The sequence below is a fragment of the Aotus nancymaae genome, unplaced genomic scaffold (genome assembly GCF_030222135.1).
Source record: "Aotus nancymaae isolate 86718 unplaced genomic scaffold, 86718_ANA_hifiasm-v0.15.2.pri h1tg000260l, whole genome shotgun sequence".
Classification (NCBI taxonomy): Eukaryota; Metazoa; Chordata; class Mammalia; order Primates; family Aotidae; genus Aotus; species Aotus nancymaae.
Window position 1 is genome coordinate 163,087 of NW_026988675.1, and position 23,381 is coordinate 186,467.

Consider the following 23,381-nt stretch of genomic DNA (forward strand, 5'->3'; position numbering starts at 1 on the left):
CTAGCAGATCCAGCGGATGAAGCGGTCGAAGAAGCCGGGCCGCGCCAGGCTGTCGAAGTCCTTCTCGCGGAACACGGCGGCGCGGTCGCCCAGGCTGAGCGTGGTGAGCACGTCCGCGTCCACGTCGCCGCCCACGGCCACCACGGTGGGCACCACGTTCTGCTTGCGCATGGAGTGCACGGCCTCCTGCAGGCTGGCGTTGCCCGTGACGCCGTCCGTGAGGAACACGAACGACAGCTCCGCGTGCCTCCGCGCCCCGCCGCGCGCCCGCACGATGGCGTTGACCGCGTGCACGACCCCCGCGCCCACGTGCGAGAAGGAGTTGAGGTAGCGCGTGGCCTCCAGCGCCTCGTGGATGGCCGTGAGGTTGTGGCTCAGCGGGAAGGCCACCTGCTGCTCCCCGGGGCCCCCGAACTGCAGCAGCGCCACGCGCGCGTTCAGGGGGTCGTCCTCCCTCCGCGCCAGCGTCAGCCGCCGCGCCGCCTCCTCCACGAAGCGCCGGGCCTTGTGGAAGTTCTGCTCGCCCAGCCGCTCGGAGCCGTCCAGCAGGAACACCACGTCCACGGGCCGCTGTGTGCACTGCGCCACCGCCAGCTCTGCGGGGAGACGGGGCGCGGGCTGGGCGGGGCGGCTGGCAGGACCCGGCAGGTGCCAGCCCTGCGCCCGCCCCTCCACCCGCACCCGCCCGATGGGCCCCGTGGACGGCCGGGCTCTGTGAGGCAGTCCTGGGTGCGGGTCCTCGGCCCCAGCCCCTTCAGAGCCACCACCTCCCCTGCGGGTGCTCCCAGGCCCCAGGCCCTGTCCACCTGCTGAGCGCCATCTCTACCCAGGCTGGCCTCTTGGGAGGGAAGGGGCCCCAAGGTATCTTCTCGTGGCCCAAGAATTTGCTGCCCACCAAAGGGCCACTGTCTGTGTGGTGTGGGAGGGACTTCAGGAGGACCCCCACACCCCCAGCCTGACCGCCCACTGGCTGGATCCCAGAGCTGCCCAGAACCCCTAGAGCTGACTGGGCCTCATCCCTCCCAGAAAGACCAGGAGCCCCTGTCCCGGCCATGGTGGGCAGCAGTGGGCACAGGGGCAGCCCAGGCGGGCTCTGCCCTAGGACTCCTTGTTACTGAGAGGGGCTGCCACCTGCCTGGGTGGTCACCAGCCCTGGGCACCCTGGACAGTGTGAGGGTGGGCCACAGCCACAGCCCAGGCAGCGCACCACCTGTGTGGGTGTCACATGGGGCCGGAGACCACAGGATGGGACATGGACAGTCCACACGCATAGAGCCGGCCCTGCGGCCTCACTAGCACCTCAGCTCCTGGGATGGGGGAGGGGAGGGGCAGAGCCAGTTTCCCCAAGGGCATCTGCTCCTCAGCCCACCCCCCGGACATGGTCACAGCTGGTACACGGACCCCCAGGAATCCCTCAGGAGCGAGGTCCTGACCCGAAACTCGGCTTCTGGGGGCCCTGGAGGTACAGAGTCCAAGCCCTGCCGGCAGTGAGCAAACCTCTGAACACAGCAGCGTGACCTCACGGGCACTTCAGCCTTTACAGAACGCTCCAGACACGCGGACCGCGTCTGAGCACGCATGGGCTGGCACACGGGGTTCTCGGTGAGCTTACGAGTGACGCAGCTTATTCAGTGAAAGGAAGGGCAGCCTCCCTAGTGAGGCCCACACCTTGGAACATGCTTAAATGTCCAGAAAGTTCTCAGGCACCGCTGGGCTTCCCAAACCTCCTCAAAACTAATAAACATTTTCACAGCTGTCACTACGCACACGGAGACAGACATGGGGGGGGCGGCTGGTTTTGGGGGTCTCTCTCCAGGCATCAGTGTCTGTGGGGCCTAGAGAGATGGGAGGCCATGGGGGCTGGCTGGGCACAGGGAGGCTGAGGCTGTCGGGTTGTGTGTGGACTCTGCTCTCCTTCTGGGGGGGGATCCTTTATCCCCACAGTGGGAGTCTGGCCTGGCCCACCCTGTGGGGTGTGGAGCCGAGAACCTGGCCATGAGAAACGGCCACAGCCCTGCCCGGTGGGATCCCAGCCTAGACGAACGTCAGGATCCGAGCTGGACGTGGGGGCCGCGCCCTTTGGATGGTGACCCCTGCCACTCCCTCACGTCGTGGCCCCTGGGGTTCCCTACTCAGGCCTCCGAGGACAGCAGACGTCATGCCTGGTGAACGCTCTCCCAACTGTGCTTCTGGGAACCCAAAGGCTGGGCTGAAAGGGTGCAGGCACCCCAGGTCTGCAGCTGCTGGCAGGCAGCTGTGGCCATTTGACCCAGGGGGCGTGACGCCAGCCCAGACATATCATGGCGCCAGAACTGCCAGGTCCTAGGAATATCTGCTGCCCAACCCGAATGCCTTCACCCACCACCAGGTGGGCTGAGTGCCCACACCCCAGCAAGGCTCTCCAGCCTCTGGGGCCTGTTTCTGAGGCTCCACTGGAACCCAGAGGGGGAGACATCCCCAGCACTCAGGCTGCACCCCTCCTCAGCCCCACCCTGACGCACGCAGCCCAGCTGGGTCACTAAGTAAAGGCCCCAGAGATTTCCACGCCCAAGCCCTGGAGCCTGTGAGGGTGACCTGAGGGACAAAGAAGGACTCTGCAGACAGGAGCGAGTTAAGGGTCTTGCGAGAACGCATCCTGGACTTGGGGGCCTGAAATTCAGTGACTGGTGTTCTTATAAAAAGTGGAGAGGCCACAGGAAGACAGAGGGAGGCAGGAAGATGAAGCCGCAGCCCAGGGACACGGCAGCCACCAGGGCGGGAAGAGGCAGAAGGCGCCCCAGAGCCTCTGGAGGGACCGCGGCCCTGCTGACCCTCCGCTGAGAGCCAGCCTGCAGGGGCAGCCCTGGGAAGCTAGACGGCAGGGAGGGGCCGGCCAGGCTGGGCGGCCGCCGGGGCTTCAGCAGAGGGCCAGCGCAGTCTCGGGGTCCCCCACGATGTCCCTGTGCACCAGCTTAAAGGTGTCAATAAACAGCTCCATCCAGTCCTGCCGCTCAACCCCGGTGGCGAACTTGGCCCGCTCTGCGGTGTAGACCAGCACGGCCACCAGCTGGGAGTAGGCGGCTGGGTCCTGTGTGAACTCCGTGGCGTTTAGCAACTGTTGGATCGGGGGATGGTCCTGGGGAAGGTGGCGTCCGGCCCCTCTTCCGTGCGGAGGAAGGTGACCAGGGGCTCGCCGCCAGGCCACGGTGCATCTGCAAGGGAGCGTCCAGAGAAGACTTTAAGGCCGGGGGCGGGCATGGCCCGCAGCTGCTCCCGGAAGACCCGCTCCGCGACACCAGACAGAGGAGCTGGCACCTGGGCCGGCGAGGCGGTGGCGGAGACACAGGCGGGGCGTGGGGCGGTGTGTGGCTCGGCCTTGGCAGGAGGCATGGGGGCAGTGGGGGGTGGCGGGGAGCGGGCAGCGGGGGGGACAGGAGCTAGGAGAGGCGGCCAACGTGGCGGCACCTCTGGGGGACACCACAGACCCCAAGAAAACCTTTCGGCTCAAAACAGCTCCGTTCAAACCTGTGCCGAGAGGCGCCCCAGGCCCTGCTGCCAGGAAGACCCCGGCCGGCCACCCTTCAGGAGCCCGCCCGGGGAAGCCTGCAGGGGGAAACCCTTCCTCAGCCCCTGAGATGCGAGTCCTCGACTCCAGAACTTTCCTCCCCTGAGCAGACTGGGCCCCTGGAACGCCTTTGCTTTTTCTCTCCACCGGGCAGAGCTCAGCTTGTGCCTCGGCCCCGTGCAGCTCTTATGGCTGACTGCGCTCTGCCTCGACTGCCTTCCACTGCCTCTGGCTTGTTTCTCCAGCACCGTCCGGCCCCCACGCAACCGAGACATCCACAGGCGGGTGCAGGCCCGGGGCGGGGCTGGGCTTCGGGGTGGCCGGGGCTGTCTGGAGAAAAGCCCACAGCCAGCAGCATCCATCCAGCGCCCAGGAGGGCCAAGGAGGACGCCAGGCCTGCACGCTGGTGAGAGCCGATTTAACGCTGACCCTGCTGTAGCTCCTGGAGCCACAGGGTCAAGTTCACTTTGAAAGTGCAAATAGTTTGAACGGAGGATGTGCTCTGGGTGTACTGCAGGGGTCGGGGAGGCCGGGGGGAGGGGAGGGGCTCGATGGGGGCTGCTCCAACTCACTGTCATGTCCTGGAGGCCTCAGAGGAGGCCAGAGCTTCAGGGCCCCTGTGTCCTTCCTGGCTGCTTTCCCTGTGGCGCTCTGGTGGCCTGAGTGACCCACTCCCAGGAGGGAGAATTGGCTCACCCCAGGTCACCGTCTCTGGGGGAGTCACCATGGAACCCTATGAGACCTGGGTCACCCTGAGGCCTGAACCAGAGACATCACAGGAAAGTGCAGGCCGATGTCACTGATAAGTGCAAACCCTCAGGAAGGCATCAGCAAATCAGGCCCACACGCGTAAACGGAGCTACTCCCAATGCCCAGGTGGGTTATCCCAGGCATGCAAGGTTGGCTCAACATCTGAAAATCAACAAAGCTCAATGGCTAACTCCCAACTGCAATGATAGTCCAAAGAGGAAAGGTAACATGACGTCCACAGACGCAGAGAAAGGACCTGCCAAGATGGCAGCACCCACTCACGGCAGAACCCGGAGTGGAGGAAAAGCTCCCAGCGCCCACTCACACTAGAACCCGGAGTGGAGGAAAAGCTCCCAGCGCCCACTCACACTAGAACCTGGAGTGGAGGGAAGCCTCAGCACCCACTCATGATAGAACCCAGAATGCAGGGAAGCTGCAGAGCCCACTCATAGAACCCGGAATGGAGAGAAGCCTCCGTCCAACAGAGAGCAGAGTCCACAGTGAACGTTGCCATGTCGCCCATCACGGGGCCTGAGGAATGAGGGTGGAGGGGCCAAGGTCTGGTTCCTGCCCTCAGGGTCCAGCTGCCCTGGTGCTGGTGCAGGCCCTGGGGAGGATGCCTGCACCCCAGCAGAGGCACAGCCCATGTGTTGTGGGGCCCGAGGCTGCCACGTGCTGAAGGGCAGCCAGACCCAGGAGCAGCCTCCAGTGTGGCGAACCCTGGCCCCAAGTTCACGGCTCCTCCCCTGGGGTGGCCTCAGGGCCTGTGAATATGCTCCATGGCCCTCCTCACCCACCAGGAGCTCCCCACGAAACGGCTGAATGCACACCCTGACCCACGTGTGCGAGGAAGTGCTGACTTCGCACCGCAGACCCTGAGAGATTTCCTCCCCCTGGTCCTCCGGGTCGGACCCTCCCACCCTGTCTCCATGGCGTCCCCACCTTACACTCTGGGAGGGGATGGCTCGTGGAGGGGGACTCAGCTCCTCATGCCCCTGGGCACCTCCTGTGGGCCCAGTTACGGTGAAGCAGTTACCGTGGGGTCAGTGCCACAGCCAGCAGAGCCTGGATGGCACCCTAAGCCCTGGGCACGGGCAGAACCTCTGCCTCGGGCACCCCCAGTCCAGCTTCGCACCCACGTGGACCACGTCCAGGACAAGGGCTCCCGAGAGCGAGCTGCCTCCACCCCCAGAGATGAGAGCCGCGGCCGAAGCTCTGAGGCCGGGCAGGGTGGGAGCAGGACGGGCTGGCACTGGTGGGTGTCAGTGCCTCTGCACCATTCTGAACAGGATGGTTCTGTACCAGCTATTTCATTCACTGAATCCAGGGCTTCCTCCCAGTGCCATGTGCACGGCCAGCTCATGGGAGCTGGGGGGCAGCTGGGGGAAGACTGCAGGGCCCACAGTGGGCGGAGACCAGCGGCCACAGGCCCAGCACAGCGCCAGGCCAGCAGCCCCCGTGCCGGGCCTCATGACGCCGACCTGTGTTCCCTCCCCTGTGCCCTGGGCGGGGTCGGGGGGCGTCTCATTGAGGAGCAGCCTCAGCAGCGGTTCCTTCACAGCCCCTCCCCCGGCCCAGCCCTGGAGGAGGAAGGACACTGGGACGCTCTGCTAGTCTGGGGTGGGGACTGGGTGCCCTGCGTTACCTGTTTGGCAGGGAAGGTCTGGGCACATGATCTGAGGGTCTGGAAGAGAGGAGAGAGGCCGGGGCGAGGTCAGCCCCTAGCGGGCCCTCAGCGGCCGCCCACGGATCTGCCCAGACAGGCTCAGGGTCCCCAGAGGCCGACCCCTTCCCACTCGGAGCCCGGTACCCCGGGCTGCACGTTCGTCCCTCGGGTGAGGGTGTCCTGGGGCCCGTGCTCCGGGCCGGCTGCCCTGCCCCCACGCGCTCACCCGGGCAGAGGACGTCCTCCATGTCGTCGATGAACTTCTCGGCCACCAGGTCGGAGAACAGCGTCATGTTGCGCACCTGCTGTGGCTTGTCGCAGGCGATGGAGTAGAGATTCTTGCTCTCGTGCTTCTCGTGGAACATGTCCCCGATGCCGATGGCCGTCACCGTGACGTCGCGGTCGCACAGCGCCCGCAGGTTGAGGTCGTCGTCCCGAAGGTCGTGGCGCCCGTCCGTGATGACCACCGCGAACACGCGTGTCTTCTGGCGCCGGCTCTCCTTGATGAGGCGGTCGTAGGCAAACTTGAGGGCCGAGGGCGTCCAGGTGCCGCCCGCGATCCACTCGAGGTTCTTGACGGCCTCCTTGAAGCTCGACAGGGAGTCGATGCGCTCGTCGTCCAGCTGGATGGCCTCGAAGGTGCCCTCGTGGCTGTACTGCACCACACCCACGCGCGTCCCTGCAAGGCGCACGCGGGAGGGCGTCACCTGCGGCCTCGGGGTCTGGGGCGTCCCGGCCGGGCAGAGGCCCTCATCGGAGGGACGCGTCCGGACTTCCCCTGCCCCTCGCCTCCCATGTCCCGTCCCTGCCGCGCTGACCCGTCTCGGACTTGGGGTCCTTAGCGATGGCGCCCAGCCTGTTGACCACGTTGATGACAAAGTTCTTCTCCAGCGTGAAGTTGGTGTACCCAATGCTCTCGGAGCTGTCGATGACGAAGACCACGTCCAGGGCGCCACAGCGCTTCTCACAGTCTGGGGAGTGGCAGGGTCAGCGGTGCGCACCGGGAGACCTCGGACCCCAGGGCCGGGCACACGTGGAGGACCCAGCGACGCCCCGCCCTGCCGCGCTCCCGCCCTCCACCCGGTACTGGCCCGACCCCGCCGTGGGCAGTGCCTCACCGCAGCACCCGCAGGTCTCTCTCACGTAGGTCATGACGTCACACTCCTGCAATGCAGGCATCAGGCAGGGCAGTCCCCCGGGGCCCAGAGGAGTTTCCACAGCAAGGTGCTGGCCCGGGGGCCCCAGGACACTCCGGTCCATGCGTGGAGGCAGCCAAGCGGGGAGGTAGGGAGGTCCTGTCCCCCTGCCAACCTCACTGCCACCCTCCTCTCCCACCATCCTTGCCCTCTGACCTCCCCCTGCTGACCTCCCCCTCCTGGCCTCCCCCTGCCGGCCTCCCCCTGCCGACCTCCCCCTCCTCACCTCCCCCTGTGACCTCCCCCTGTGACCTCCCTCTGTTGACCTCCCCCTGTGACCTCCCCTGCCGACCTCCCCCTGCCGACCTCCCTCTGTTGACCTCCCTCTGCCGACCTCCCCCTGTGACCTTCCCCTGCCGACCTCCCCCTGCTGACCTCCCCGTGACCCCCCCCGTGGCCTCCCCCTGCCAACCTCTCCCTCTGGCCTCCCCGTGACCTCCCTCTGCCGACCTCCCCCTGTGACCTCCCCGTGGCCTCCCCCTGCCGACCTCTCCCTCTGGCCTCCCCATGTGACCTCCCTCTGCCGACCTCCCCCTGCCGACCTCCCCCGTGGCCTCCCCCTGTGACCTCCCCCTGTGGCCTCCCCCGGCCTCCCTCTGCTGACCTCCCCCTGTGACCTCCCCCTGCTGACCTCCCCCTGTGACCTCCCCCATGGCCTCCCCCTGTGACCTCCCCCTGTGGCCTCCCCCTGTGACCTCCCCCTGTGGCCTCCCTCTGTGACCTCCCCCTGTGGCCTCCCCCTGTGACCTCCCTCTGCCGACCTCCCCCGTGACCTCCCCCTGCCGACCTCCCTGTGACCTCCCCCTGTGGCCTCCCCCTGTGACCTCCCCCTGTGGCCTCCCCCTGTGACCTCCCCCTGTGGCCTCCCTCTGCTGACCTCCCCCTGTGGCCTCCCCCTGTGGCCTCCCTCTGCTGACCTCCCCTTGCCCCTGCTGCTCTCAGTCTCTAGGTTTGCAGGGAGGACAACAGTCCTGTCCCATGTGACACCTACCGTGAGGCCGGGGTCTCCAGGAGGGCCGGACTCACCCTGGGGAAGAAAGGATGAGGCTGAGATGCCAGGTCCCAAGCTGGGCCGCCGAGTCGCTTACAGGCCATCGCCCACTGTCCACCGTGGGCAGAACCACGAGGCTTGGGTGTGCGTTGGCTTGGCAGGCTGGGGGGCTGAGGTCTGGAGGGCATGGGGACTGGTCACTCGCCTACCTCGGGTCCTGGGACTCCTCTTGGCCCCCGGACGCCTGGCTCACCAGGGGGACCAGGATCCGCCTGAGAAAGAACAAGGGCAGGTGGCTTCAGTGGCCACAGGGACGGTCTCTGCACACAGCAGGCCCCAACCACAGGTCCTGCCTTGGGGGGCCTGACAGGTGCAGGGAGTGAGGCGAGGCTGTGCCCCCACCTTCCCTGTGCTGGCACCAGAGCTGGGAAGGCCATGAGTGGCAACCATCAGAGCCTGGCCCACCAGAGGGGTAGGGGCCTGGCAGAGCTGGGTGTCCCAGAAATAGCAGCCAAAATAGGTCATTCCAATCCATGGTTATTCCACCCACCCACCCACTAACCCATCCACCCACCCATCCATCCATCTATCCATCCACCCACCCACTAACCCACTAACCCATGCACCCATCTATCCACCCACCCACCCACCTACTCACCCACCCATCTATCCACCCACTCACCCATCCACCCATCCACCCACCCACCCATTCATTCACCTATACATCTTTGTCCACCCACCCACTAACCCATCCACCCACCCACTAACCCATCCACCCACTCACCCACTAACCCATCCACCCATCCATTCATCCACCCACCCACTCATCCCTTCAGCTATCCATCCGTCCACCCACCATCCACTCACCCATCCATCCATCCATCCACCCACCCACTAACCCATCCACCCATCTATCCATCCACCCACCCACCCATCCATCCATCCACCCATCCACACACCCACCCACCCATCCATCCATCCACCCATTCACACACCCACCCACTAACCCATCCATCCATCCATCCACCCACTCATCCTTTCAGCTATCCATCCGTCCACCCACCATCCACTCACCCATCCATCCATCCATCCACCCACCCACTAACCCATCCACCCACCCATCCATCCATCCACACACCCACCCACCCATCCATCCATCCACCCACCCACTAACCCATCCACCCATATCCATCCACCCACCCATCCATCCATCCATCCACACATCCACCCACCCATCCATCCATCCACCCATTCACACACCCACCCACTAACCCATCCATCCATCCATCCACCCACTCATCCTTTCAGCTATCCATCCGTCCACCCACCATCCACTCACCCACCCACTCACCCATCCATCCGTCCATCCTCTATCCTCCCACTCAACCACCCACTCACCCACCCACCCACTCACCCATCCATTCATCCATCCTCTATCCTCCCACTCACCCATTCATCCATCCATCCACTCATCCCTTCAGCTATCCATCTGTCCACCCACCATCCACTCACCCACCCACTCACTCACCCATCCACCCATGCATCCACCCGCTCATCCCTTCAGCTATCTATCCGTCCACCCACCATCCACTCACCCACCATCCACTCACCCACCCACTCACCCACCCACTCACTCACCCATCCACCCATCCATCCACCTGCTCATCCCTTCAGCTATCTATCCATCCACCCACCATCCACTCACCCACCCACCCATCCATCCATCCACCCATTCACACACCCACCCACTAACCCATCCATCCACCCATCCATCCACCCGCTCATCCCTTCAGCTATCTATCCGTCCACCCACCATCCACTCACCCACCCACCCACTCACCCATCGATCCATCCATCCCCTATCCTCCCACTCACCCCCCCCGTCCAGCCTCCCATCCACCTGTTTGCCCACCCCCACCTGCCTGCCTATCCATCCATCATTATCCATCCCTTGTCTTGTGCTCACTCAGTTCCAGACCAACCTGCAGTCCTTGCTAAACCAGGCTAGGGATTTGGAGGCACAGAGCACCTGCTGGTGGATATCTGTGGTGGGGGACACTAGGGAGGGGATGCTGGGACAGGGTGCTGTGGGGGATGCTGTGTGTGCCACACTGGGGGAGGGACCCTTGGGGAATGCTGTGTGTGGGAACTCTGAGGGGGATGCTATGTGGGAGGATCCCTGGGGGAAAGGGCCCCTGAAGGGGATGCTGTGTTGGGGTTGCTCTGCGGGGAATGCCGTGTGGTGGTGGAGGGGGGCACTGCCGGGAAGGGGATCCTTGGGGGATGTAGTGGGAGGGTCACGGGGGAGGGGAGGGGAACCCTGGGGGATGCTGGAAGTGAGGGTGGGTGGAGGGAGGAGGCCCCGAGCCAGCCATTCCCTTCAGGAAGGTGGGAGCGGTGCTTATGGCTGGGGCCAAGCTGCCTGGCGTCCTCCCACTCTCAGCCTCAGGGCCCCTCCCCGCCTCTGCCCAGCTGCTGTGGGCTGCAGGACGGCGACACTCACAGGCTCTCCTTTCTCTCCTTTCGTCCCGGGTCCTCCTTTCAAGCCAAAGTCGCCTCGGCCTCCCTGTGACAGGGGACACATGTTAGCCTGGGACGGAGGAGCCGCCTCTACCTGGGACACCAGTGTGCTTTTTACGTGGAAAGATTGATCTGGCATTTTGGGGTCCTTTCAATGGCAACATCTATGTGGTTTGTTTTGGCAAAGCCTGAACTTTGCTTGGAAAGGGACCAGCTGGTGGCTGGCAGCTCCCCCAGGGCTCAGCATGGCTGGCATGGCTGGGACCTGGGGAGCCAGGACCATCCCGTGGCAGTGTGTTCCCAGCCACAGTGCGGGGCACGCAGACCCCCACCCCAGGTGGGCACAGCTGGCCAGGACCCGCACGTACCTCAGGGCCTCGTGGGCCGGGCTCGCCTTTTTCTCCCTGTGAAGCAAAGAGAAGTCAGGGAGGCTCAGCCTCAGATCCCAGTGCTCCTTCCTCCCTCCCGGCACCTTCCTGCAGCCCCATCTCCCCGCCCCACAGGCACGCTCTGGGCGAGGCCTCCCTGCCGCGTTCTGAGCCGCACTCTTCTGATTCCGGGCTGGCCCTGTCCTTCGCCGAGTCACCCAGAGCCTTCTTGCCCCTCCGACTCCCAGGAGGGACCTCACTTTCTTCTGACGCCTTGAGGGAACCACCAGGAATCTCCAGGGCCCTTGGGACAATATCCACCCCCTGCTGGGAGCTGCCGTCCCAGCCTGAGACTCACGGGTGCTCCTCGGGGTCCTGGGTAGCTGAATCCAGGCCTGCCGGGGTCTCCCTGGAAGAGGAGGTTGAGTGGGTCAGTGTGGTCACAGGATGGGGTGGGGCTGGGCGGCTGTGCTGGGCAGGGTCTATGGTGCACACTGGGGTGGAACGGGGCTGAGGTGCTGTCCAGGGCTGGTGTGAGCAGGGGCCTGGCAGCCTCCCGCCTTCCACCTCCAGTGGGAGCTGGACCTGCCTAGAGGCCTGGGACTGCCGCCCGCCCACACATGTGGAGAACCCAGCTCTGCCTCGGGAAGGTCCTGCCGCCCACACCCAAGGCTCACTGCTGATGAGGAGAGCCGGGAGGGCTCCCTGGCCCCACCCCACCGATGCACCCCTCACTCCAGAGCTGAGAACAGGAGGCACAGGCCCGGCCCAAGGCATGTCTGAAGGCAACAGGCCCCCCAAGCTGGCCCCCCGGTCCTGCTCTTCCGGCAGCTGCCCTGAACCCCCAACACGTCCTGCTGGGGGGAGGGGCACATACCTTGGGGCCTGGCTGGCCTGAGTCTCCACGGGGCCCCGCATCACCGGGATCTCCCCGAGATCCCTGAGGGCAGGAGAGAAATTCAGAAGTCAGCACAGGCAGGGACCGGCCTGACATGCCCCGTCCAGCCCTGACCACCAGGTCACGTGGCCCCAGCTCCTCATCTGCCCTTGGCCCATCCAGGCCCTCAGGCCCACCGCCTTGCCCCCGACTCCCCGACCGAGGTCCTTGAGGGCAGGACCAGGGGCTGGGGCTGAGGGGGCGTGTGAGGTACTCAGGGTCTAAGGGAGCAGGTCCTCGCTTCTGGGTCCAGGACCTGCTGCCTGGGTTTGCTATGGGGACGGTGGCTGGCAGCAGTCTGCCCCCCACGGACAAAAAGGGAGTGGACCATGGGGTCGGAGGGCACGGGCCGCACCGCTAGCTTGGGGCCACAGGCGCTCTGCACTGACCTGCTTTCCTGGCTCCCCAAGAGCACCCTGGGGGCCTCTCGGTCCAGGCAAGCCTCGGTCTCCCTGGAAGAAAAGGGAGGAGGTTGGGGTCCTCTTGACTGACAGCGGCATCTTGGAGACCCCGAAATCAATCCTGTGGACACTGGCAGGGCCTGGGGTGTGAGGCGGGTGTGGCCTCACAGCAGCAGTCCGGACCCCAGGAGGGGTGCATCGGTGACCCTCCTGGAGGCTGCGGCTCCTCCTGACCCTCAGCCCTGCCACACTGCAGGGAGCAGGCCGGGTTCTGGGTGTAGCTCCTGCCTCCCTCGTGGTACAACCCCTGCCCGGGTCCCTCCCCTTGGGCTGCAGCCCCTGTCGTTCCCCTACCTTAGGGTGTGGCCCCTCCTACCTTGGGGTGCAGCCCCCGTTGACTCCCCCTACCTTGGCTCCTTTGTTGCCGACCTCTCCAGCCAGGCCTCGGGGCCCCTCAGGGCCAGGGTCCCCCTGTGGGAAGGGAAGGGAGGCCCCGTGGATCTCAGCTGAGGCCTTGGACCTGGGTCCATGTGAGAGGCGGGTGTGTCCAGGGGCGGGGGAGGGGCCCCGGGGTAAGCGGTGCCTCAGTGGGCCGGGGGTGAGTGGTGCCTGCACAGCTGTGTGGGGTGTGCCTGGCGAGTGGTGGAGCTCCCTCAGCAGGGAATGGGGCATGGGGATCTCAGGGCTGCGTTCCCAGACTCTGCAGGGAGTGACCCCCGGAGGGTGAGGCCCTGGAGCTCTGTTCTGGGGAGGAATTGGGCCAGGCCCTCACCAGCAGGGCCACGGGCAGCACAGCGGACCCCGCAGCGCCTCCAGCAAGGACTCACCTTCTCCCCCTTGGTGCCATTGATGCCTGGGCTGCCCTTGGCGCCGGGGTCTCCCCTGCGCCCCTACAGAGAACAGGCGTGTGGGTGAGTGGGGGCTGCAGCCAAGCCCAGAGACCTGGAGGGTGGAGGCGTGCCTGCGGCCGCGCCAGGACCAGTGCTCCGTTCTCTCCGTGAGCCTCCAGTTTTGGGACCTGAGACCTGGATCTCTGGGCTCCTTCCCGACGGCCTCAGCCTGCCCCGGGCTGTGCTGCCAGCCCTCCACCCTTTGCTGGGTGCCTCCCGCCCATTCGACGATTTAAGAATGATATGGGGAGGCTCCGGGTTGAGTCGGATGTCCTGGGAGTGGTGTTTGAGGTGATGGGCTGGGGCCCGGCGGGGACCTGGTGCCATCCAGTCACTCTGGTCACTCCCAGGCAGGCCCCGAGCTTGGACTGCGTCAGAGTGGAGGGGTCAGCACTGGACGGGCCGTGCCCATCCCTTGCAGGAAGCTCTGGGCAGCTGGTGCTGGGTTAGGGAACGCCATGGGGGACCCACTTGGGCCTCCCCTCTAAGTTCAGCCCTGGGGTTCTGTGGGGTGGTCCAGTCCCATATCTCGGGATGGGGGCCTGGCTGTGGCTGGCCAGCTGGGGGTCCTCCTCGAGCTGCAAGGCGGGGTGCAGGGGCTCAGAGGGGGCCCTGAGGCAGGGACTCACGGGCTCGCCTTTGGGTCCTCGGGGCCCGGGCCCGCCCTTCGCTCCTTTCAGGCCTGGACTTCCTGGGGATCCGTCATTGCCTTGATAGCCCTGGGGATGGAGGGGGCAGCACAGTCACTCCGGGGCAGGGGCCATGGCAGGGCCCGATGCTGGGCCCTGAGGTGCAGTCACTCCTGGCGTGTGGCGTGAAGCCCCTGCTGTCTTCAGCAGAACCTGCTTGCCGGGCATGTGGGGGCCCTGCAGGGCTCCCTGGAGCTGGCTCGGCCCCATGAGGAGGGCACAGGTTGGAGGGGCTGGTGGCTCAGGGTACATGGCCCATCCTTCCTGTCCCTCCCCACGTCCCCAGAGCCCAAGGGGCATCATGGTGACAGCAGAGATGGTGGCCAGTGTGCCCCTCCGCCCAGGCCGTGGGCGTGAGTGTGGCCAGCTGAGCTGCAGGCAGAGGCAGAGGAGCTCACCTTGCTTCCCTTGGCCCCGCTGTCTCCCGGGGGCCCTCTGCGTCCTGGGCGGCCAGGTTCCCCCTGGAAGGGTTTGCAGAATCAGTCTGATGTTTTTTGGCAGGGAAAGGGGCTGCAGGACCCATGGTCAGCCTTGGGGCTGCATCCGGGATGCCAGATGCTGGGGGGCTGCCGGAACCTCCATGCTGGCAGAGGGCAGAGTGTGGGTCAAGGGCAGGGCCTCAGTGCATCTGCACAGTGGACTCAGCCAGATTTGGGCTCAGGTTGAGGGAAGGTGGACAGGAAGTGGGTGGCCCCAGGTCCAAGAGCTCCCAGAGAAAAGCCACCCGTGGGGATCCTGGGGCAGCCAGGGACAGGGCGACACTGCAGGCGGCCCAGGAGAACAGAGCCCCCGTGGCACAGAGAGCGTTCCCATGGGAGCTCCAGGAGATGCTGGGGGGCTTTCTGGGGCTCCACTCAGGAGGAGGTGGGCTTGCTGCTGAGGCCTAGGTGGGCAGCCGTGGAGCTCCCCAAGCTGGATGAGCAGCCCCGGGTGAGAAGCAAGTTGATGAAGCCCCGGGTGGGCACCGCTGCATCTCACGGCCATTGACTCCTCACTGAGCAGTGTTTCGGGAGAGGCCTTCTCTGCTCAGCTTCTCAGCTGGGGCTGCCTCCAGGAGGCCCCTCATGGGGTCAGGGAGGCCCCTGGAGGCTGGTGACCACGCCGCCCCGGCCGTCTGCACCCTGGGAAGGCCACTTACCTTGCCACCTTGGTCTCCTCGCTCCCCCGGGCTCCCTGCTTCCCCCGGGTAACCATCGGGGCCCTGAGAGAGAAGTGAGAGGTGGAGCCTGGCTCACAGCGAGCTTCTCCCCACGAGCCAGGGCCCGAGCCCCTATGTCCCACCCTCTCTTAGAGGCCAGGCCCGGACTGCTGTGCAGGGAAATGGAGCTGTGCAGACACCGAAGCCTGGGACGCCTCAGCTCCCAGGGGGATTTCCTCACATAACCCCGACCCGAAAGAATGCTGGGCTTGGGGTGATGGGGTGCAGGGCGAACTCAAGCTCCCATGGCAGCCGCGGCCATCCTCCCGCTCCGCCAGGCACCCGTGCCCCCAGAGCCAAGGCTGAAGGAGGGGTGTGAGTGGCCCTTACCCGGTTTCCGGGGTCTCCCTTGCAGCCAGGAGGTCCGATGCGCCCCAGCTTGCCCTGAAGAAGGGGGCGGGAGGAGTCTCAGGGCGGGGCTCTGGGGCCTGGGCAGGTTCTGCACCTTGGGACTGCAGCGCCCCCTCCCGGCACATGGGGTGCACAATGAGGCCACGGCTGCTGAGGAGCCTCTTGGGAGGCAGAGTGGCCGGTGCCATCCCCGAGGGCAGAGCTAGAGCTCCCTGGGCACAGAGGACGTTCCCCTCTGGAGGAGGGCAGAGCTAGAGCTCCCCAGAAGGAGTGGGTGGGGCTCTCCTGTGGCTCCAGCAGGGAGGGGGTGGGCTTGTTGCCGGCCTCTGTGGGCAGCTGTGGAACCGCCCCAAGACAGGACGTGCAGCCTTGAATTAGATGCAGGCTGGTGAAGCCTGGAAGTTGGAGTGACCTTGCACAGCGTGTGTGTGCGTGTGTGCGTGCGTGCACGTGCGTGTTGGTGTGCATGTGTGCAAGTTTGTGTGCACACGTGTGCACGTGTGATGCATGTGGGTGTGTGCACACACGTGTGCGTTGTGGTGGGTGTGATATGTGTGTGTGCATGTGCGTGTGCATGTCTGTGTGGTGTGTGGGTGTTTGCACATGTGTGTGTGCATGTGTGTGTGATGTGTGTGGGTGTTTGTGTGTGTATGTGTGTGTGATGTGTGTGGGTGTATGCATGTGCATGTGTTTATGGGTGTGTGCATGTGTGTGGTGCATGGGTGTGCATGCACGTGTGTGGTATGTGTGGTGCGTGGATGTCTGTGTGCACGCAAGTGTGTGTGGGCATGTGTGTGCATATGTATATGTGTGATGTGTGTGGGTGTGTGCATGCACGTGTGTATGTGCATGTGTGTGGGTGTGTGCATGTGTGTGGGTGTTTGTGTGCATGTGTGCATGTGCGAGTGTGCTCCTGTGTGCATGGGTGTGGCGTGTGTGTGGTGCATGGGTGTGTGCAAGCACGTGTGTGTGCATGTGTGTGGATGTTTGTGTGCATGCACGTGTGTGCATGTGCATGTGTGGGGGTGTTTGCGTGTGCATGCATGTGTGTGTGCATGTGCAAGCTTGTTTGTGTGTGCACACACGTGTGTGTAAGCTGATAGCTCAGACTTGATCTGAGGGCTCTGCAGAGGCTGGAGGCCCAGCTGTGAGCCTGAGGCTCCCTCTACCTTCTGTCCATCGGTCCCATTCTTGCCAGCCAGGCCGGAGGCCCCCTGGAGAGAGGAAGAGCGGACTCCGTTAGCCCCGGTCCTTCTGCCCTCTGAGTAGCAGAAAGAAGGGGCTCTGCCCACCCTGCCAGCCTACCTTGCGACCATCGGCTCCAAATTCGCCCTGCAGAAGGAAAGTCAGGGCAGTTAGCTTGGTGTCTCAAAGCATCATGGGCATTGCTGTCTCTGGGGGGGCCAAGCTCAAGGCCACAGGATCCCCCAGAAACCCCCAAAGCTACCACTGAGAAAAGCCCAGCCTGGTGCCCCAGGAGCAATGACGGGCTTCAGCAAGCACTGCGAGGTGGGTCTGGTCTGGGCCAAGGCGATGCAGGTCTCAGGTCTGTTAGCCTTCTCTCCTTTGAAGCCAGGAACACCCTGGGGGCAGGAGGAGAGAGGGGCGTTAGTGAGGGGCTCTGCGGAGACACAGGAAGGGAAGGGCTGGCCCTGCAGGCTGAGGGGAGTGCTCCGGGGGCTGCTGGCATCCGGAATTCTCGACAAAGAGTCTGTGGAGGAGGCTGAGCCCAGAGTTGGGCCAGAGGCTGGGTTTTGGGGCGGCCATCAAGCTATCGAGGCGCTTCTGTTCCTTGGTAGCTGGCAGGAGGGTGGTAGGGGCTGGGGCTGAGGCTGAGGCTGGGCTCGGGGGGAGCCTGCCTGGCAGTGCTGGGGCCGCATGGTGGAGCCAGGCCCTTGTCGAGCTCACTCACCTTGGGTCCTGGGAATCCAATGGGGCCTTCGATGCCTGGGTCTCCCTGTGAAGGACAAAGCAGCTGTGTGAGCCCATCCCTGGGCGCTGGGCTGCAGGCAAGGCAGGTGTGGGGCAAGGACACTCACCTGTCTTCCCTTCTGGCCTGGCTCTCCCGGCTCACCCATGTTGCCCTTGGCACCCTGAAAGCAGACAACAGAGAAAAGGGTAAACTGAGGCAGGGTTGGCAGGTGGGGACCCCACCCAGGTGGAGATGTCTTGGTGTCAGCTGCTCCCCAGGGGCCCAGCCTCTGTCAGACTGGGGCTTGCTTTGACTCATTTCTTCCAGCTCTGAGGGAAGCTTCCCAGAAAACCACCTGCAAGATGGAGCCAGAACAGCAGCCTGGGGGTGGGGTGCCTGGCCCATGGCGGGTGCCTTCTGCACCCAGGGGCTGTGACCATGGCCAACACTGGCCTCCAATTCTCCAGTGATGCCCAGGTCTCATCACTACAAAGATTAATTCCTTTATCTAAGTCACTTTAGACAGATTAGGACTTCAGAAAACCACATAAAGTTTACACTCCCTTGGAATTAAAATTTTAACCTATGACACAGAATTTTATTGAATAAGTTCATCTATTTATTGATATGCTCCCAATTTAAGTGCAAAGAGGAGGAGAGGAAAGGGGAGGAATTAGGAGGTCAAAGGGAAGAAAAGGGGGGACACTCAGGGCAGGGGGTGAGGTGGGCAGAGGCTTCTGGAACACCACAGCTGTGCTCTGTCCTGGGCTCCCATTGGCACCTTGTCACCCCTCAAACTCTAACCACTAGTGATCCCTGTGGCAGCCTCCAGTGGCCCTGCCCACAGGACGGGTCATTGCACCTCTCTGTGCAGTCAAGGCTGCCCCAAGTGGCAAATTCATTGCCAGCTGTGGTGGGGTAGGCATTGCCGCCAGGATTGGAGAAGCCAGGGAAGGAGGTGGCAGGATTTGGCCTGCAGCCTGGAGATGTCTCATCTTGGAGAAAGTACATCCAGAAACCTCCTGGTTTAGACAGCTGTCATCCAAATTTAGAGAAACACGAGCTACTTAGCAGTGACTTCCTCTGTAACGGCCAGTTCCTTATTTCTTCTCCTCAGAAGGTGCTCTCTCCTCCTACGCCTTTCTTCATAATTTTTGACAGATGTGAATTACTGGAGTTTCGCATACTCTGTTAGTGAGTTTTTCAAGGATTTTATTTTATGTACCTGTTAGGAAAACGTGTGGGTAACAGACGCCATGGGCACCGAGGAGGAAGAACTGTCCAGACCCCGGGTACAATTAGTGCATGAGGAATATCTTACAGTGTTATTACTCAGCTGTTTCCTTTATATATAATCATACCTTAGTTTATAGAATCAGTGCCTGAAGCATAACTTACTGCTTACATATATCTAGTTTATATATCATACTTAATACTTATATCTGGCATACTTAGTTCCATATAATCTTTCTATATAATCATACAGGTGTTGTAGCCGGAGCTGCACTGACACATTCAGTGCTGATTTATGGAATCCTTCCATATAACCATATGGTAGTTTGTAGCAGGAGGAATGCCTAGAGCAGTCACAGAACAGAAGCCGTACATGGGAAAACAGCCAGACCAGGACGAGAACCAAAGACCCGGCACACGCTGTATGGCAGGCTTGGAGCAGGAGCCTCTCCTCCTGATAAAGGAGTTGTAGCACCTTGCGTCCAGTTCCTGTGGAAAGTCGGCCTCAGGCCTGAGATCCTGGAAGTAACCGAGGGAGAGGAACCCCTCTGGTGTGACCACTCACGGTGGCTGTACACCCTGTCAGTCTTTTCTCGCTTCTGTGCTGGCTCAAAGAATCCTCCCATAAATATCTTAAGAGAAGAGCACAAGTCTGTCAGCTCCCACTGCATTGGCTTAGAGTATCCTTCTGTTAGAAATCCTTTGAAGTCTCCAGCCCCCAGATAAGAAGTGTTGCGCATGACACCTGTTGCACACAGCCCACCTCCTTGCCTCGGTGACCTAACGGGGGTGGACGCCTTTTCTGCACACGACCCTCTACTACTGCACACGGCACGGCATGGACCCCTACTGCACACGCCCCACCTCTACTGCACACGGCCCACCTCCTTGCCTCGGTGACCTAACGGGGGTGGACGCCTTTTCTGCACACGACCCTCTACTACTGCACATGGCACAGGCCCCTACTGTGTACGGCCCCCCTCTCTGCCCAGGTGACATATGGGGTGGCCCCCTCACTTGTGACTCACGTGATTATGTGTGCCCTATCGCTAAGCCTGTAGATGATGACCTGACTTAGGACCTTTGCCCCTGCCTGTACCTAATAAATACATATATTTCTGCGTGTTCAGTGCCTCGCCTGTCCCCGCTCATAGGTGGTGTGGCCCCCGAGTCCAGCTGCTCTTCCCCAGTTCTTCAGTGTCCTGTTTCCTGCTCGGATCCTGCACCTCAGCACAGTGCAAGGGACACCCCACGACCCTGTGGTGCCCAACAGCCCTACAAAACACAGGGACATTCAAACCAGACTCCCTAAAACCACTTACGTAATGAACCACAAAAGAGGTTCGTTCATATCAATGAGCAATCATATTTTAACTGTAATGCATCTCACATTTTATTTACTTACTTGAAGATGCTTGCTTACAAAAGCATTTTAATGGCATAGCTTAATAATTTTTTAAAAGTTTCTGCTTTTCTCAATATACCATTTAAAAGGAATTAGACAAAAATGAATTTTAGTTCCTCTAGGGTCAGAAGTATTGAGACCATCGGAGGCACGGCTGGCCTTAAATGTGGATTTCAAAATAAATCGGGGCTTCCCAGTGAGCAGATCCCACGGGCGGTCTGGGCATCTTACCTTCTGTCCACGGTAGCCCTTGGGGCCAGGGGGCCCAGGGATTTCCAGGCAGCTCACCTTGTAGCACTGAAACGAGGAAGCGGAGACAGACGGTCACATGGGTGGGACAGTCCCCAGGTGGCAGGGCAGGGGCTCAGCACGTGTAGCCCACGACCCTCGGCAGGGGCCAAGGAGACGCTGAGATGCCCTGAGACCCCGGGCTGGGCTGAAGGAGCAGACGTGGGGCGCTGTGAGGCTCCGCCCCCACCAGGGACAAGCCAGAGAGTTTGGTTATGTCAAGTGTTCTAAGCAAGTTCTGGAAAACCAAGGCTGGCTTAAGCCATGACAGAAAACAGAAGGGAAGAAAGGCCGGGACCCGACGGTGCCAGTTCCTTCCCCATGACCTGCTGGGCTGGGCTTGGGCCTTGAGTCCCGGGCGGATGGACCCTGCCCGCCTGGGGGCCGGACCCTCGACTGCTCCTTGTAACACGTGCTCTGTGGGTGACCCTAACGCTGATCCCCAGGGGATCTAAACAGCCTGGCTTTGGCCGGGAGCCAGCTGTCCAGACCCAAAGGCCTCAGGTCCAACGCGGAGCAGGGGGCTCCCTCTGCTCCTCTCATCTGTCCAGCCTGGAGGTGCCAGGAGTTGGCAGCCCAGCGTGCTCATGTCTGCTGTGTCAGAGGTCGCCAGCATGGGCAGGAAAGGACGCCCACTCACCTCTCCGTAGGCTTCATGTTTCTGCAGAAAAGATGGAAGTGCTGGTTAGCTCTGGGGTGGCTGCACCTTGAGTCTGGGTGGGGGTCGAGGGACACCTGCGTGGCCCAGGTCCTGCCCGGAGCCTCCTCCTTCTGCCTCCGGGTAAAGTGAGGCTGGGAGTGGGTGGACTCCCCACCGCCGCCCGCGGCCCGTGGCTCACCATGACCTGGATGATGCGGTTGATGTTGTCCTGGTCGATCTCGGTGGAGTCGGGCAGCATGGTGGCGTAGTCGCTGCGGTAGAGCTCGTGTGGCGTGCTGGCGATCTCCCGCAGGCCCTGCTCCTTCAGGTTCTGGTTGGGGGCCACCGCGAACAGCCGGATGCCCTCCTCACGGGCCCGCTCGGCCTGCAGCTTGATGCCGCCACAGGGGCTGCCGGTGACGTGGCCGTCGGTGATGACCACGGCGAAGCGGACGGTGCCCTTGCTCCCGTGCAGCCGGATCTGCTCCGTCATGTTGGCCAGCGTGCAGTCGGTGAACGTGCCGCGGCGGAAGGAGCTGATGCCCTGCAGGCTCCTGATGAAGGAGGCCCGGTCGCTGCCCGGCGGGCTGAACACCTCCACCTGGTCGGAGAAGTGCAGGCCGCCGTAGCGCCAGCTCAGCGCCACCTGGTCCAGGTAGAACTCGTTCTGCAGCTGGCTGATGAACTGTGGCACGAACTGCTTCATGTGGAAGAGCAGGATGTCCGTGGGGGACTGCATGGTGACGCTCTCCGACGTGTCCAGCACGAAGTACACGTTGATGGGGCAGTCGGTCTTCTCTGTGGGGGCACAGGACCTGTCTCGAGCCAGCCCCGACTCCTGGTCCCGTGCCTGTGGTTTGTCCTGACTGCCCCCTGCACGCCCTGAGCCCCCGGACCCCAACCTCTGGCACCTGGGCAGTTGTTGTTTCTCTCGGCTGTGTCTGGTGAGATGACCTCCTGCTGCTGGGCCCAGATGACCCCCAGGATTCCCCAGAGCAGGAGCGTGGAGCGCGGACCCTGGAGCATCTCGGCGGGAGCTGTGGCCTTGAAGTCCTGCAAGGAGGGTGGGGTCACTGCGGATGCCCCATGCCCCCCTCCTGCACCCCTCCCCATGGCAGGTGCACACACAAGGTCGGTGGGATCGGGGGCACTGCCCTCAGTCTTTAAGGAAGCAGGGTCTGCGCCTGGCGCACACCGTCACCAGCATCTGGACTCGGGGGCTGTGCCCTCTCGCTCTGCCCTGGGTGGGATTTGGGTGTTCAAGGCCCCTCCATGCCCTCCAGAGCTGGGTGGAGTAGGCAGTTGGGCCGCTGGCACGGAATGGAATGGAGCACCACTGTCTGGAGCCCGCCCCCCTGCCCGGGGCTGTCTCGGAAGCAGCACAGAGGGGAGGGCGGGCGAAAGATCCCAGCTTCCCCACACGGGCTTCTCTGTAGAGCCAGGCACTCTCTCTCCAGCCTGGCTCCAATCCCTTTAAACAGGACCTTCATAAGGAGGGGGGAGGACCCTGTGAAGTGTGGGGACATGGCCATCATTAGCCTGGTTTTCCTTTCTGCAGGTCTGTCCTCCCTGGTGCCCTGTGGCTTGGCCTGAGCTCCAGCTCCAGGAGGCCGTCAGGAAGGGCCTCGTGCCTGCTGGCTCCGCAGAGTGGGGCTGGCAGTAGCTGGGTGGAATGGGCACAGGGCTGGTTCCGAGCATGTAGATCCAGGACGATGCAGGGGTCTGAGTGCTGCCCTCCCCCCGGTGCAGACGGATGCGTGTCCTAGCACTGGAACCGGGGAGGGGCTGCAGGAGAGGGCCCTGAAGGGTTGCTGTGATGCTGCGGCTTCGTCAATGACGAGGTGACGCAGGCCAGACCCACCGAGCCTGGGGCCCGGGGAGGAATGAAGTCCCTTCACAAACGCCAGCTCAGGCAGTTTGTGGGTGAGTTCTTTCACGCTTTCAAGGACTAGCACTTCTATGCTATTTAGCTTGTTTTAGAACATACAAAGACAAACATTTTCCCAATTCATTTTTAAACCTGGCATAACCCGTGACCAAAGCTTGATTAAAACAAAATCCCTAAAAGTAACTCTACAGATAAATATCACTATAAATATTACTGATGGCAGTGGCATGCCATCTGGTGTGGCCGCTGCCATCACGCTGGCTGCTTGGGGAAGGCACGGGGAAGAGGCAGACACCCCCCAACCCCGCAGACTGCCTCCCTGGGGGCTGCTGCGATGAGGCCGGGTCGGGTGGCATGCCGGGTGAAGGGGAGCTTGCAGCGGCGTCGCCCCTGCCCGGGATGCAGGCCTAGGTCCAGTAAAGGCCTGGGGTGAGAGAGTGTGGCCAGGTGCCAAGCTCCGTGGAGCCAGCAGGAGCTGGGACAAGTGGGAGCCCTGCCCCTTCCAGGTTGGTGG

General features: G+C 62.9%; 1 protein-coding gene across 1 annotated transcript in view; it reads right to left on the reverse strand.

Annotated features, from left to right (window-relative positions):
• LOC105724412 (collagen alpha-2(VI) chain-like) overlaps nucleotides 1–23,381 on the reverse strand; it is a 34,152-nt gene continuing 10,771 nt past the window's right edge. Inside the window, exons 2-28 of the mRNA XM_064372013.1 lie at nucleotides 21,891–22,032; nucleotides 21,179–21,777; nucleotides 20,980–21,000; nucleotides 20,283–20,348; nucleotides 17,541–17,594; nucleotides 17,414–17,458; nucleotides 17,058–17,084; nucleotides 16,807–16,833; nucleotides 16,671–16,715; nucleotides 15,481–15,534; nucleotides 15,091–15,153; nucleotides 14,351–14,413; nucleotides 13,893–13,982; nucleotides 13,201–13,263; nucleotides 12,782–12,844; nucleotides 12,362–12,424; nucleotides 11,913–11,975; nucleotides 11,394–11,444; nucleotides 11,036–11,071; nucleotides 10,651–10,713; nucleotides 8,357–8,419; nucleotides 8,148–8,183; nucleotides 7,079–7,124; nucleotides 6,779–6,931; nucleotides 6,187–6,639; nucleotides 5,940–5,978; nucleotides 1–596 (exon numbers count right to left, since the gene is read on the reverse strand). Coding sequence (XP_064228083.1) covers nucleotides 1–596; nucleotides 5,940–5,978; nucleotides 6,187–6,639; nucleotides 6,779–6,931; nucleotides 7,079–7,124; nucleotides 8,148–8,183; nucleotides 8,357–8,419; nucleotides 10,651–10,713; nucleotides 11,036–11,071; nucleotides 11,394–11,444; nucleotides 11,913–11,975; nucleotides 12,362–12,424; nucleotides 12,782–12,844; nucleotides 13,201–13,263; nucleotides 13,893–13,982; nucleotides 14,351–14,413; nucleotides 15,091–15,153; nucleotides 15,481–15,534; nucleotides 16,671–16,715; nucleotides 16,807–16,833; nucleotides 17,058–17,084; nucleotides 17,414–17,458; nucleotides 17,541–17,594; nucleotides 20,283–20,348; nucleotides 20,980–21,000; nucleotides 21,179–21,777; nucleotides 21,891–22,005 — 3,057 coding nt within the window. The 5' untranslated portion in view covers nucleotides 22,006–22,032. The remainder of the gene's footprint in view (nucleotides 597–5,939; nucleotides 5,979–6,186; nucleotides 6,640–6,778; nucleotides 6,932–7,078; nucleotides 7,125–8,147; nucleotides 8,184–8,356; nucleotides 8,420–10,650; nucleotides 10,714–11,035; nucleotides 11,072–11,393; nucleotides 11,445–11,912; nucleotides 11,976–12,361; nucleotides 12,425–12,781; nucleotides 12,845–13,200; nucleotides 13,264–13,892; nucleotides 13,983–14,350; nucleotides 14,414–15,090; nucleotides 15,154–15,480; nucleotides 15,535–16,670; nucleotides 16,716–16,806; nucleotides 16,834–17,057; nucleotides 17,085–17,413; nucleotides 17,459–17,540; nucleotides 17,595–20,282; nucleotides 20,349–20,979; nucleotides 21,001–21,178; nucleotides 21,778–21,890; nucleotides 22,033–23,381) is intronic.